General features: G+C 32.8%; 1 protein-coding gene across 2 annotated transcripts; it reads right to left on the reverse strand.

Annotated features, from left to right (window-relative positions):
- Positions 1-78: 78 nt before the first annotated feature.
- On the reverse strand, positions 79-9,211 carry LOC127900539 (uncharacterized). 2 transcript variants are annotated; one of them, XM_052435666.1, is made up of 4 exons: positions 9,052-9,211; positions 1,091-1,613; positions 779-1,004; positions 79-682 (listed from the first exon to the last, which is right to left on the reverse strand). In XM_052435666.1, the coding sequence occupies exons 2-4, from the start codon at positions 1,604-1,606 to the stop codon at positions 672-674; spliced, it is 753 nt and encodes a 250-aa protein (XP_052291626.1). In that variant the 5' UTR covers positions 1,607-1,613; positions 9,052-9,211; the 3' UTR covers positions 79-671. The 2 variants fall into 2 exon arrangements, with proteins under 2 accessions (XP_052291626.1, XP_052291625.1); XM_052435665.1 differs by lacking the exon at positions 79-682 and having other exon boundaries at positions 719-1,004.
- Between the last annotated feature and the right edge of the window lie 4,938 nt (positions 9,212-14,149).

A 14,149-nucleotide genomic window follows, 5' to 3' on the forward strand; every position in this document is an offset into this window, starting at 1 on the left:
AAAAAAAATATAAGGTCAACTACACTTGATTGTATAATTAAATGCAACATATAAAATGAAAATAAATGGAAAAAATAATTCATCATAAAAAATAATCATAAATTGCATAAATAGCAAATATAAAATAATACATTGTCAATTAAAACAATCACATTGTCATTGAAGGAACACACCAAACAAATACATTGTTAAATACCATTACAAGTGATTAAACAAACTACAATGATAATAAACGAATGTCCTCATGCATTCCTCATGTTCCACATCTCTTGAGCTAAATTATCTCTCCAAGCAGACCACTCATTTGAAGTCTCAATTGACTCAATAAATTGTGCTTCGTCAACATTGTCCCCTATGTCATCATCTATTTCTTCTTCCATAACATCGATAGACATTTCCGTTCTTATGAAATTGTGCAACATACAACAAACGGATATTATATGACGTTGTGTTATAATATCATAAAAAGTAGGACTTCTAAGTATAGCCCATCTCTTCTTTAATAGCCCGAAACATCGCTCAATCACATTGTGAGCACTAGAGTGTTTCATATTAAAAACCTCTTTTGGTGTATGAGGTTGGTGTCTATCACGAAAGTCGCTCAAATGATAACGTTCCCCTTTATATGGTGAAAGAAAACCCATCCCATTGGTATAGCCAGCATCAACCAACTAATAGTAACCTATAAAAAGAATAAGATACCGTTGTATAAAAAAAAAATCATCCGCCAAGTAATATACTCTCACAAGCTAAAGAAAATTTTGGTTAAATTTATTACCATGAGGGACTTTTAACCCATTTCTTCTAGTTAAGGCATCTTTTAGCACGCACATATCATGAGTTGAACCTTCCCATCCCGGTAAGACATATATAAATTGCATATCTTGTGAACAAACTCCCAAAACATTTGTTGCAATATCATTTTTTCTAGTTCTATATCTTGGTTTATCAGCCTCCGAAACATGAACTTTTATATAAGTGCCATCTAAAGCTCCTAAGCAATTCTACAATAAACCATTAAAAAAAATTAATGAGTCAATGTACAAAGTGTATTAGAGAAGACACGGATTAAACGAAATATTATACTTACCGTAAACCACTTCCATTTTGGGTCCGTTGAGTTGTCTGTAATTGGCTCAGGTTTCTTCCAAAATTCCTTTTGACATCTAATCATTGCCGTTAAACACTCATGAAAACATTTACTAATTGTTCTTCCAGATCTCTTAAAGTTAAAACCGACAACCCGATTTTTGACGTGATGTGCTAAGATTGACAAAAACATTACAACCATCTCCTCTAGAGACACCCTTTTACTTCTAACCAAACTCCCTTTCTCACAAAGAAGCTTACATAATTTGAAAAATGCTTGTCTATCCATTCTTAATTGTGACAAACATTTTATATCACTTTCAAACACCAAGCCATGCAAATGGGACAGTTGTTGGTAAACTTTATAAGCTGAATTTGGACTTTCCAACCTTTGTTCACAAGATAAGTAAACATAGGAATACATAACAGCACACACAGCCACAATCATTTGCAACATGACAACTAGTTCTTGTATAATTACCAAGATTTTCTGCTTTCTTGCTAACAATCGTGCCATCCTATAGCTTAAAAAAAAAGAAAACTCGATAAATAAAATGGGCTGGAAAATTAATTTTTATTTCTTTATGATGGAACCTCAACTAAATGGGCTGGAAAATATATTAAGTAATCCATCAGTTATATAAAATAAGCCAAAACCAGCAAGAGGAAATGATTATTCTAAGTTTAATTGATCAAATCGAACAGCAGCAAAAACAATCTCTTTCATTCTCTTTCAATTACTTTTCTGTTAAAACACAGACAAAAATAGCTAATGCTTGGATGCCAAAGGCATAAAAAAGGTAAAAATTTTGCCAAAATAATAATAAGTCTAACTATTTTTCAACTTGTCATTGATCAAGTGTTTTCTCAATAGTCACAGCAAGAGGAAATGATAGCTTAAATAAGATAACACGGATAAAGTAGACTATGTGATTATCATGACTTATCTTTCCCAGCATCATAAGTCAAACATGTGCATTAAAGAGTCAATATCTAATCATTATGTCCAAATAAAAATTGCAAAAAGTTTACATTCCAATATAAATATAAACTAATTATATTGCAAAACGTTTACACTTGTTGAGTTCCCTTGGAATACGTTTACATACTGTAACCATAAATAGTTGTAAATTATGGACCCTAATCTTACACATGGCAAAATCTTAAACTGGCATGCATTAGACTAATTATGCACCTGCATGTACATGATCATTGTGTTAACATATATGTTTCCATAATGTTGATTTTGATGATAACAAACAAGATTAAGAATGATTAATCTTTTAAGCTCAAATTATTGAAAAATATATTTTGAATAAATCATTATTTTTACATTATAAATGTTTCATATTTAATGGAAAAATGATTTTATGAAATTGGTTGTTTTTCAAAGTTTATGGTTTCATTGAAAGAATTTTGAAAACTTTGAAATAAACAAGTATTGCTTGAAATTTTGATAAAGGATCTATTTGCAAAGTGTCATAGCGTTTTGGGCTATACTATAATTTTAGAAAGTTTTGAGATTAACAAAGCATTATTTAGAAATTCCAAAATTGGACCTATTTGTAAAGTTTCATAACGTTTTGGGCCTTAGTGCCATTTTGCAAAGTTTTGGGGTCAAACTGTAATTTCAGAAAATAGTGCACTGTGCAGATTACTGTAGCAATCCGGCTTACCGGATTCAAAATCCGGAAAACCGGTTATGGGGCAGAATGTTTCCAATGCGAATCCGGCTTACCGGATTCAAAATCCGGAAAACCGGAAACTGGGCAGAATGCACCCAGAACGAATCCGGCTTACCGGATTTCAAATCCGGCAAACCGGATAGGCAAAATTCAAAATTTTGCCTTAACGGTAACAAAAATCCGGCTTATCGGATTCCATAAACGGCAAACCGGATTTCCCAGAATGTGAGTAACGGCTAGTTTTTGAGTTCAAACTATATAAACTCAAAACCAATTCATTTTTGGTAATCCAAGCAAGCAAGAACAAGTGCACACAACATATATTGAGCTTCAACTTTGTGAATCATCATTCTTTAAATCATCTTTGTTCTTCAATTTGTATATCCACTCTTAAAGAGAGTTTGATTGTTGTATTTTTCATTTCTCATCCAAATTGTGAGAGTACAAGTGTGAGAAACACTTAGAGTGAAGAGATTGGAGAGATAATCTCTTGTTGTAAAGGTTTATTGACACCTCGAAGTCAATTGTAATCGTTGAAGCCTTGGAAAGGCTTGGATAGTGAAATCCTCAAGCGGGTGAGCTTGGAGGCGTGGACGTAGGCGGGGATAGCCGAACCACGTAAAAATCCTTGTGTTCGTTTTCTCTTCCCTTACTCTTTTAATATTGTGTTTATTTGAATTTATTGTTTTCAAATTGATTAAGGCATTAGATTGAATTGTTGTGTGGTTTGCCTAGGATAATTTTTAAAATTCCAATTCACCCCCCCTCTTGGGTTGCACACTTATATTTCATTTGGTATCAGAGCGAGGTGCTCTTGTGTAGACTTAACCGTCTAGAGTTAAAGATCTATAGCAACTCAAATTAGCTCAACCATCATGGAAGGACAATCTATCACTAGACCTCCATTTTTCGATGGAAATGATTATACATATTGGAAAACTAGGATGAGAATTTATTTACAAGCTTTAGATTATGAAATTTGGGAAGTTGTTTGTGATGATTTACTCATTCCTAGAAAGAATACTTTAAGTGAGTTAGATAAGAAAAAGATGTCTTTAAATTCCAAGGCTATGAATGCTTTATTTTGTGCCTTAGATAAAAAGGAATTTCATAGAGTTTCAAATTGTTCTAATGCTTATGAAATTTGGAGAAAACTTGAAATTGTGTATGAGGATACTACAAAGGAGGAGGAATTTCATGAAGGGTCGAATTTGGCACTTATGGCAATTGGAGATGACTCGGATGATGAACTTGAAGAGGTAAATGATCTTCCTACTTATAATGAATTACATGATGCGTTTAAAGAATTGTATGATGAGTGGATGAAAATTGATAAAAAGAATGCATGTTTTAAAAAGAAAATGGTAGAGCTCACAAATGAAAATGAATCTCTATGTGCAAAGATTACATGCCTAGAATTAGAGAATAAAACATTGCATGATAGAGTTGCATTATCAAATGAGAAACCTAGCACTTTACATGAGCATTTAGAATCATATGTAGATGACTTGAATAACGAAAAGGATGCTTTACAAAAATGCAATGATTCATTAAACGAAAAGATTAAAGGACTAGAGTTAGATAATAAAATGTTGCATGATAGAATTGCATCATTTAAATGCAAACAAAGTACTTCATATGAGCATGAGAAATCACGTGTTGATGAATTAATGAAAGAAAATGAAGTGCTTAGAAAGAAGAGCAATGAGTTAAATGAGATTGTCTTAAAATTCACAAATGGTCAAAAGAACTTAGATAAATTGCTCAACTCTCAAAAATGTGTATTTGATAAAGGAGGACTTGGATATAAGCCTAACTTGAAACAAAAATATTATAAGAATTATTTCGTTAAGGCTACCTCCACAAGTGATCATAAAATTGTTTGTCATTATTGCAATCAAAATGGTCATATTAGTTTTAGATGTCCAGTTAAGAGAAATGCATATTATGGAGCAAAATGTATTTGGGTTCCAAAAGGAACCATTACTAACACTCACGGACCCAAGAGTATTTGGGTACCAAAGGGCACAACGTGAATGTTTTCTTTGTAGGTACCACAATCAAGGAATGGTGGAGAAGTTCCTTGATGAAAGCTTGTGAGGATAATTATTTGAGCATGATCTAGGAGAAAAAGATGAGGCAAGATAATTTAATTGTTTTGGTAACAATTCTTGCCATATTAATTTTGTTGAATGAATCATGATAAATGAAATTGCGAAAGTATGCTTGTATGTTTACATGATGGAATTATCATTGTGTGTAATATTGAGTGATTTATCATGATGGATTTGTTTGATGTTAATGTTTATGAAGTGTTTAAGCATGATAGTTAAGTGGTGTGTTTAATTTATTCACTTTTGAATGTTTATATGTTTAATTATTGTGAAAATCTCTAGTCTGCACAAGCTGTAATGAATTGGTCATAACTCCTTCTAGAAAACTCCAAATCCAGCTCTGTAAAATTTATTGGAAAGCTAACTTAATTATCTTTCCAACGGTATATAGCTTGCACATTACTTCTGGCTCAATCAATACAGTTTTTATTTCGAATTTGACCTTTCTACATTTTATTAAGTTTTGAATGCTTATATGTTTCATGACTGTGTAAAATATACATATGATGAATGAATTATATGTGTGAATTCTAGTGCTGTTAATTGTGTTATATCATCATTCATTTATAAAATTGACATCATTGTTTAATACGATTTCATATGTTTAGTCTTGTATGTATATATGTTTTATACACTAATTGGCTTATTGAAAAGTTAAATGATTTTTAGCATTGATCAATTTCTAAGCCAAAAATAAATTTGTGTTTATAATATAAGTCTAAGAGCTTACAAAATTTCAAAAAAAAATTTTCCAAAGCTTAACCGGTATACCACTTCTAATCAACTGGAAAGCTGTTTTTCATTTTGGAGCTCTCGGGTTGAAATTCTGAAAACCAGATTTGCTAAGCTTCCTCTCTGCTTCATAACCGGTCTACCGGTTCTTCAATCCGGCAACCCGAATTCGCATGGAAGCTTGCTGGAACAAAACCGGATTTCCAGTTCAAGTCAATCCGGAAAGCCGAATTTGTAGTGTTTCTCAAAACCGGCCAGCCGTTTAAGAAACCCGACAAGCCGAATTCATGCTTCTTGCTTTCGGGTCAATTTCCGGCCAACCGGATCACTCATCCAGCAAGCCGAATTCGAAGGTCTTTTAAACTGTTCATCTTCTTCTTCATTTCGGCAAACTGGTTCTCATTCTCTCTCTAAAAATGGTTTCTTCCTTCATTCTTTTTCATTCCAAAAATCCATCATTCTCATTCGTTTTCAATCCAAATTGATTCATATAAATTATTCCCCATCTATTCTTGTGTTTAAAATCATTTTAATTGATTCAAATTTACTCATTTTACTCAATATTTTGAAAATTCGAATTTGTGCATTTTGAGTATTTCAAATTACCACTTCCATAGTGTGCTCTCCTTATAAATTTTACCATAGTTTTCTATTATATTATGCACTTACATTTTCATATGCATTGTTGCTTTCATTGTGGATTGATGATATTTATTGTTTGATATTTGGATGTTTTATATTTGGATAATGTGGATCAAATGTGCTTATCTTGACTTTTTGATGATCAAGAGGGAGATATGAGATGTAAGGGAGAAATACATGATCATTGAGATCTTGGCGTATACGCGAGTGTAAGTTATATTAAAATGACACATTAGATCTTTGATGAGTTTAGTTGTCTTAATTTCTAAAATGTGATTAGTAATTATAGAGCTTGAATTGTTGACATTATGCTCTTATGACTTTTGCATTCCCTTGCTTAGCTTATTACTTGTTCTATTTTGGATAATATGCTTTTTGAACATTTTTATTGTCCAAAGGGGGAGACAAAGTAATAAATCATTTTAATGATGTAAATTGGGGGAAATAACATGCATTTTGAGCATTCTTTTAATGGTTGATATATGATTATGGAATCCTTGGATTTAATTGTTACAAGTGTTGGGGGAATTCATAATGATTGATGATTATATGTGCATTGCTTGATGAATTGATGGAGTTATTGGTTTGTTATAATTATTGAAGCTTATATCTTTTTAACCATGTTGTGTATTTGAAAATTTGTTCATTTTTAAGGGGAGACTTTACCGAAATTTTTGCTCGCACAAAAAGGGTAATATCTTCATCGAATTATTTTAATGATATTGTTTCAATTGCATTTATCTTTCCTTTTTAAGATAAAGGGGGAGATAAATATGATATGTTTTTAGATAAAATCTTTTTGATTAAAATTTTAAATTGGCCATATATTTATGGGGAGCATATGATATGTTTTTGGAAAATGTGCATTTTGAACTGTTTTATCCTCCAAAGGGGGCGACAAAGGAATATATCATTTCGATGTTGTCAAAAGGGGGAGAATAACATGCACTTTGAATATTCTTTTGATGATTAATATGTGTTTATGATGATGATTTGATTACATTGTTTTATATGATATTTTGGAAGTGATATCACTAATCTTGTATTTGAGGTAATGCTTGTTGTTAGGGGGAGATTCTTTCAAAATTTCTACTCAAACAACATGGGTAACAAATTTGCTACTTTTATTCTTTTCCTTTACGTTTTCTTTTTTATGATGAAAGGGGAAAAGAATGCACGTTTTTAAATTTATAAAAATTTGCTACTTTTTTCTTTGCCAATTAAGTTTTTCTTTTTGATGATGAGGGGGAGAAAAATCCATGTATTTAAATCATTAACTTCGCTAATTGGCAAATTGTAAGAGCAGATTATATTTAGGGGGAGCAATTTGTGGAATCATTTTTTAAATACATGAAATGTTTGTCATCATCAAAAAGGGGGAGATTGTTAACATATATGTTTCCATAATGTTGATTTTGATGATAACAAACAAGATTAAGAATGATTAATCTTTTAAGCTCAAATTATTGAAAAATATATTTTGAATAAATCATTATTTTTACATTATAAATGTTTCATATTTAATGGAAAAATAATTTTATGAAATTGGTTGTTTTTCAAAGTTTATGGTTTCATTGAAAGAATTTTGAAAACTTTGAAATAAACAAGTATTGCTTGAAATTTTGATAAAGGATCTATTTGCAAAGTGTCATAGCATTTTGGGCTATACTATAATTTTAGAAAGTTTTGAGATTAACAAAGTATTATTTAGAAATTCCGAAACTGGACCTATTTGTAAAGTTTCATAACATTTTGGGCCTTAGTGCCGTTTTGCAAAGTTTTGGGGTCAAACTGTAATTTCAGAAAATAGTGCACTGTGCAGATTACTGTAGCAATCCGGCTTACCGGATTCAAAATCCGGAAAATCGGTTATGAGCTAGTTTATATAGTTTTTGAGTTCAAACTATATAAACTCAAAACCAATTCATTTTTGGTAATCCAAGCAAGCAAGAACAAGTGCACACAACATATATTGAGCTTCAACTTTGTGAATCATCATTCTTTAAATCATCTTTGTTCTTCAATTTGTATATCCACTCTTAAAGAGAGTTTGATTGTTGTATTTTTCATTTCTCATCAAAATTGTGAGAGTACAAGTGTGAGAAACACTTAGAGTGAAGAGATTGGAGAGATAATCTCTTGTTGTAAAGGTTTATTGACACCTCGAAGTCAATTATAATCGTTGAAGCCTTGGAAAGGCTTGGATAGTGAAATCCTCAAGCGGGTGAGCTTGGAGGCGTGGACGTAGGCGGGGATAGCCGAACCACGTAAAAATCCTTGTGTTCGTTTTCTCTTCCCTTACTCTTTTAATATTGTGTTTATTTGAATTTATTGTTTTCAAATTGATTAAGGCATTAGATTGAATTGTTGTGTGGTTTGCCTAGGATAATTTTTAAAATTCCAATTCACCCCCCCTCTTGGGTTGCACACTTATATTTCACATTGCTCTCTTGAAAATGGGAGAAAAAAGCCAAATCCATGCATTAAATTTTCACAACCCAGAATAGAGAAATTTTAAACAAAAAAAAAAGAGCTTCCACATGACCACTGAACTGGCACCACATCTTGTCTCTATATGCAGTAGGAGTAGAAGTAGAGAAAAAGCAATTTCAACACACAAAATAACTTCCTCTTTTATTTTCACTTATTGACAAAAAAAAAGCAAATCGGTTCGATCAAACAATTAATAAGCAACACAGGTAACACAGAGATAAATTAATGACAAATCGTTGCATGTATGACTTAACAAAAACTAGATCAGCGGCATGAATGTTATTAGACAACATTACCTTGGATGATTTGAAATCGACAAAAGAGAATTTTTAGCAGCGTGGGTAGTGATTCCAAAGTCATGATTGAGGCTAGTTCATGTATTCTCTTTTCGCCGGCACCGGTGACCTTTTCCACGTGAAGAAATCGAGCAATGATTTTGGGATTTCACTGGTTAGGGTTTGATGAACTTGGAATTCGATACCATTAAGCCCCTTTTATATATGGTACAATTGTAGAATTTTGTATTGTTTAAGGGCGTTTTTGGTATTCAAAGGAGTGGGAGTGGGACTCCCACCTCTCCCTATGGGAGTGGGAATCCCACTCCCCACTTCAAAATTGAGTGGGTCCCACGGAGTGGGAATCCCACTCCCCCTTCAAAACTTGCAAGTAAACACTGGAGTGGGAGGAATCCACACTCCTCACTCCCACTCCAGAAAGTAAGCACAGCATTAGAAAATTAGCTAGCATCATGTCCATTAATAAGATGAAAGCAACATAATTACATACACTATATAATTATGTACTATTAAGTGTACTAAAAAAATAGAGAAATTTAAACCAATTTACTTTCAAATTAAATTTATAAGATAATAAATTTACTTATATTAGAGTGTTGTTTTAGTTTGGAATTAGTGTTTAGAGCAGTAGACATAAGAATGAACTCATCTCTTCTGTGAAAAATAAAAAGAGTCAAAAATTAGGTTAGTCATTTAGGTCTTTAGGATTTTCTAATTGAGGATTAACCTATTATTATTATTATGGGTTAGGTCGGGTTAGATGGATTCATTATAATATCTAGTTATTAATTACATTAAAAGAATTTGACCCAATTGACCCACAATGATCTATTCAACCCATTAAAATTAGATTGGGTTGGATTGGATCTATTTAAGGATGGAAAAATCCGGGTCTGCGGTTGGGTTTAGCCTTCTCGGTTCTGGACCCGAATGACAATTTTGCATTCTGAATCCGGATATAATCTTTGATTTTTTTGCTCCAGGTCCGGTGCGGGTTCAACTCGGATAAATCCGGGTTTTTGGATGCCAGGTTTGAAACCCGAAAAACTGAATGAACTGAAAAAATAAATCTGTTTCAGATTGTGAAAATTCCAGAAAGAGTTCAAATCACAAGCACCGATGAATTGAAGGATTATAGATTCTTTACAATCAAGACAACTTGAAGATAAATGAATTGAAATGAATCATGCTTTAGAGATAAAAGATGACCGACATATGTTAATATAACCTCTGAGCACTGTTAATTCTTAATTCCGAAGAAGCATGTATGTTGATGATGTAATCAAGATGAATGGTGACACGATGAAGACAATAGTGAATCATGGACAGCGAAGCGACGAATTGATGAAGACAAACGACGGTGTAACGAATTGATGAAGACGAACGACGACGGGATGGGCGTGACTAATTGATGAAGACGAACGGCGACGGGATGAATTGAATATTGAAGATGATGATGAGCTGTTGACGATGATGCTTGGGGATTACTTGAATATCGATGATGATGATGACAAATTGACGATGATGAGTTTGGGCTTTGTGGTGTGACGATTGAAGAAGGTGAGAAAAGAAGGTTGTTGCGGCTTCAGTTTGTTTTAGGGTTCTTTTCTTTTTTCTCTCTTTTTTTTTTTTGCTTTTATACATAGATTTAATAACTTAAAATTAATTATTTAATAAATTTTAAAATAAAGATAGAACCGGATATGTCCGGGTTTATAAAATTAATTTCGGATCCGCATTATTTTAATCTCCGAACCGGGTTCAACCCGCACCGGATAATCTGGGTTCATCCGGGTCCGGGTCAGGTGCGAGTTATTTTGCCACCCCTAGATTTATTGGGTTGGATTAAATTGGATCGAACCCATTGGGATGGATTGGGTTTGCCACCCCCATTTAAGATCACGTATTCTTAATTGTTAAGAGATTATTTGATTAAATCTAATATTGATAAAATAATGATTAATGTGGTTCTCTTAGATTATTTATTTTTTAATAAATTGAATACATAGAATGCTTAAAAAACTTTGATTCTTTGTCTTTTAATAGGATACATATAATGTTTAAAAATTCTATCTTAAAGTGAAAAACAAAACCTACACTAAATTTAATTACTTGGGCTTAATTGTTATATTCATGAGATAACATAAAATGGTTTTAAGTTGTCATTATAAAATTAGGGATTAATGATAATTAGATAATTATTAGTTGAATAATAGTGGATTTTGAAACTTTGGGAACCTTTATCTTATTGAAATTTCCTTTAATTTAATTGTTTTCTTATTTTAAATAGTTTAATTCCCTTAAAACTCAATTTGCTCTACTAGGTTAAGAAAAATATTGTTGCAAATTTAAATTAGCCTTTTCAATTTCGCAAAATCCATGTAGATTTGACCTCATTATCACTACTATATTTCTAAAGTTTATGCATTTGTGAGTGTATTAAAATTTTGCACAACAGAACCTCTCTCGAGGTTTAGACCTGCGAACAAGCTCCCATGTCGACATCAAAGAGAAATCTCCATTCTGTGGTAAATCTCAACAAGGAATACCTGATTCAACACTAGAAATGAGGAATAATAAAATCTGCTCAACAATAAGCCTTCTAATAAAGGAGCGAAGGAAAGGTTAGTAGCATATAACTCTCTAAATTTGTCAAATCCGAGGACTTGATTCTACATTTGTGTCAACAAGGAAGTTCATCAACTAAATGCATCTACTACCTTGTTGAATTCTCCAAAAGTATCATTTACAATGTAAGTAAACAGTTGAAGAAATGCTATCCATATAGCGTGTCGATAAGGAAGCTTATCTTGACTATTGAGATGTTTTAATGTGAAATGATCAGTGTATAAAAAAAGTCTCAATGAATCAAATAATAACGCCAATGTTTTATTCCATTTCATAAGTGCTATAACATGTCTTTGATCCATTCAACTTCTCACTAAAATAAGCTATAAACTTACTCTACTGGTAAGAACAACTCCAATGCCTATTTTGGATGCATCGTAATACACCTCAAAAGTGAGAGAAAAATCTGGTAGGGCAAGTGCTAGGGCAGTATTCAATTGCTCTTTGATAATCTCAAATGCCTTAGTAGCTGCTTTTGTCTAAAAGAATTGTCCTCCTTTTATGCAATCTGTGATTGGCACCAGCTAGTACTGAAATGAAGAATGAATTGCCGGTAAAAAGTGGCCAACCATGGAAACTTCTAACACCAATACATGAAAACTTTTAATCATTCACATCAACAATTATGCAAATTAGGAATTCTTATCACATTTGGATTGGTTTCCTTATAATTTAAAGTTTAGACTTTGTTTTCCTTTCTAGTTTAGAACTTGGTTAACATGAATGGCCAATTAATATTTTTCTTGGAAGATTAATATTGTCAAGGGAAGTATAATCATTGTTTTCCTCAATAACATTACCTTTATAAGTGCATAATCACTAACAACTTTGTCAAGTTCATGTCTATGCTTTATATGTAAAGATTTTCTCAAAATCAAGAGCAATCAAAAGCACAATTCTCAACTTCCTAACTAGAACATCTTCTTTCAACATGAAATCTTCACAATGATGTTGTGGTTTCATGATTTTTTTTTTTGTTTGTTTGGGTTTTTTATGAGATCAGAAAATTTAAGGGCAATGCTGTAACAAAAGAAAGTACTGAGGCAAAATTATAAATAAGCAAAAAATGGGGTTATCAAGGATAGTGATTGAAAAACTCTACAACGATGAGTAGATATGTAAGATTGGAGTTCGATAAGTGTGATGATGGCAATATTTGACTTAAATCATTGTGGATTGACTGGAAAATTGAATTGATGTGGCAATTTTGTGTTGGTTTTGATTTTTGGCAGTCAGTTCATCGATCACTGGTAGGGAACAATGAGAAAGGTGAGCCAGTAGAGAGGAGTTGATTGATGGTGGTTGCGTAGGTTAAATCAAGGCAGAAATCGATGATCTGTCAATGGCGAAATCGCACAGATTTTGGCAAATTTTGGTGATTTTAGCAGAGAAATGGCTGTATGAAAGGCAGGGTTTAGGTGGCCAACTTCCTCTGAATGTGATGGTAGTGGCTGATTGTCAAGATGGCGACAAGAAAGAATACTGATAGTTGTAGACAGCAGTTGCTGCCATGGCCTCAGGTTTTTGCTAGATTTTTTCTATATTTTTTTTTTGTTTTTGATTTTTTCAAGTAAAACCAAACGAAAAAAAGTGAAAGGGTAGGTTGTTGAGGGAAATTAAGAATCAGGCTTTAAGCTTTGATACCAAACTGATGTAGCAAAATTTTAGTTTTTAAATCTTCTGTTAATTCTTGAGAATACCGAAATGAAGGAAGAATCTAAACTCACATTGATATCATCCCAGACTTGGCATGGGATTAACAATGGCTAGAGGAAACCCGCAAGTTTAAGAGTTGATGCTTTCGTTTTCTGACAAATTTCACACTTACTCATATAATCATGAATTGTTTGAAACATTGATGGCCAATAGAATTTTTGTTTCAAACGTTTGTAAGTACGTAGCACTCTTGAAAGACCTCCTATCTTGGTGTCGTGGGCTTCAAAAATTAATGATTCATGGACTTGAAGAGGAACCACGACCTTGCCTTTAAAGAAAATTAGCCAATGGCACATGGAATAAGGGCCAATGGCTTGCGTCTAGGCTTGTTGTGTACTATTCTTCATATATTCATCATCATGGGCAGTCTTTTTTATCTTTTCCCATATAGATACATGCGCCATAAATAAATTGTTAAGTGTAGGTTTGTCAAGCCGCGTGAGAGAGCATTAGCGGCGGTATTCTCACATCCTGGTCGATATTGAATTTCATATTCAAACCCCATCAATTTGGCCAGCCATTGTTGTTGCTCGAGTGTGGTAATTTTTTGCCCCAAAAAATACTTAAGGCTGCATTGGTCAGTTTGAATAATGAATCTTCGTCCCAGCAAATGAAGTCTCTACATATGTATTGCTTCTACAATCGCCAGAATCTCTTTTGCCTATGTGGACCATGATTTCTTTGTGATTCCCAAGGCACGACTTATGAAAGCGATGGATTGTCCTTGTTGCTGCAGTATCGTGCCTATGCCGTC

The sequence above is a fragment of the Citrus sinensis genome, chromosome 3 (genome assembly GCF_022201045.2).
Source record: "Citrus sinensis cultivar Valencia sweet orange chromosome 3, DVS_A1.0, whole genome shotgun sequence".
NCBI lineage: Eukaryota > Viridiplantae > Streptophyta > Magnoliopsida > Sapindales > Rutaceae > Citrus > Citrus sinensis.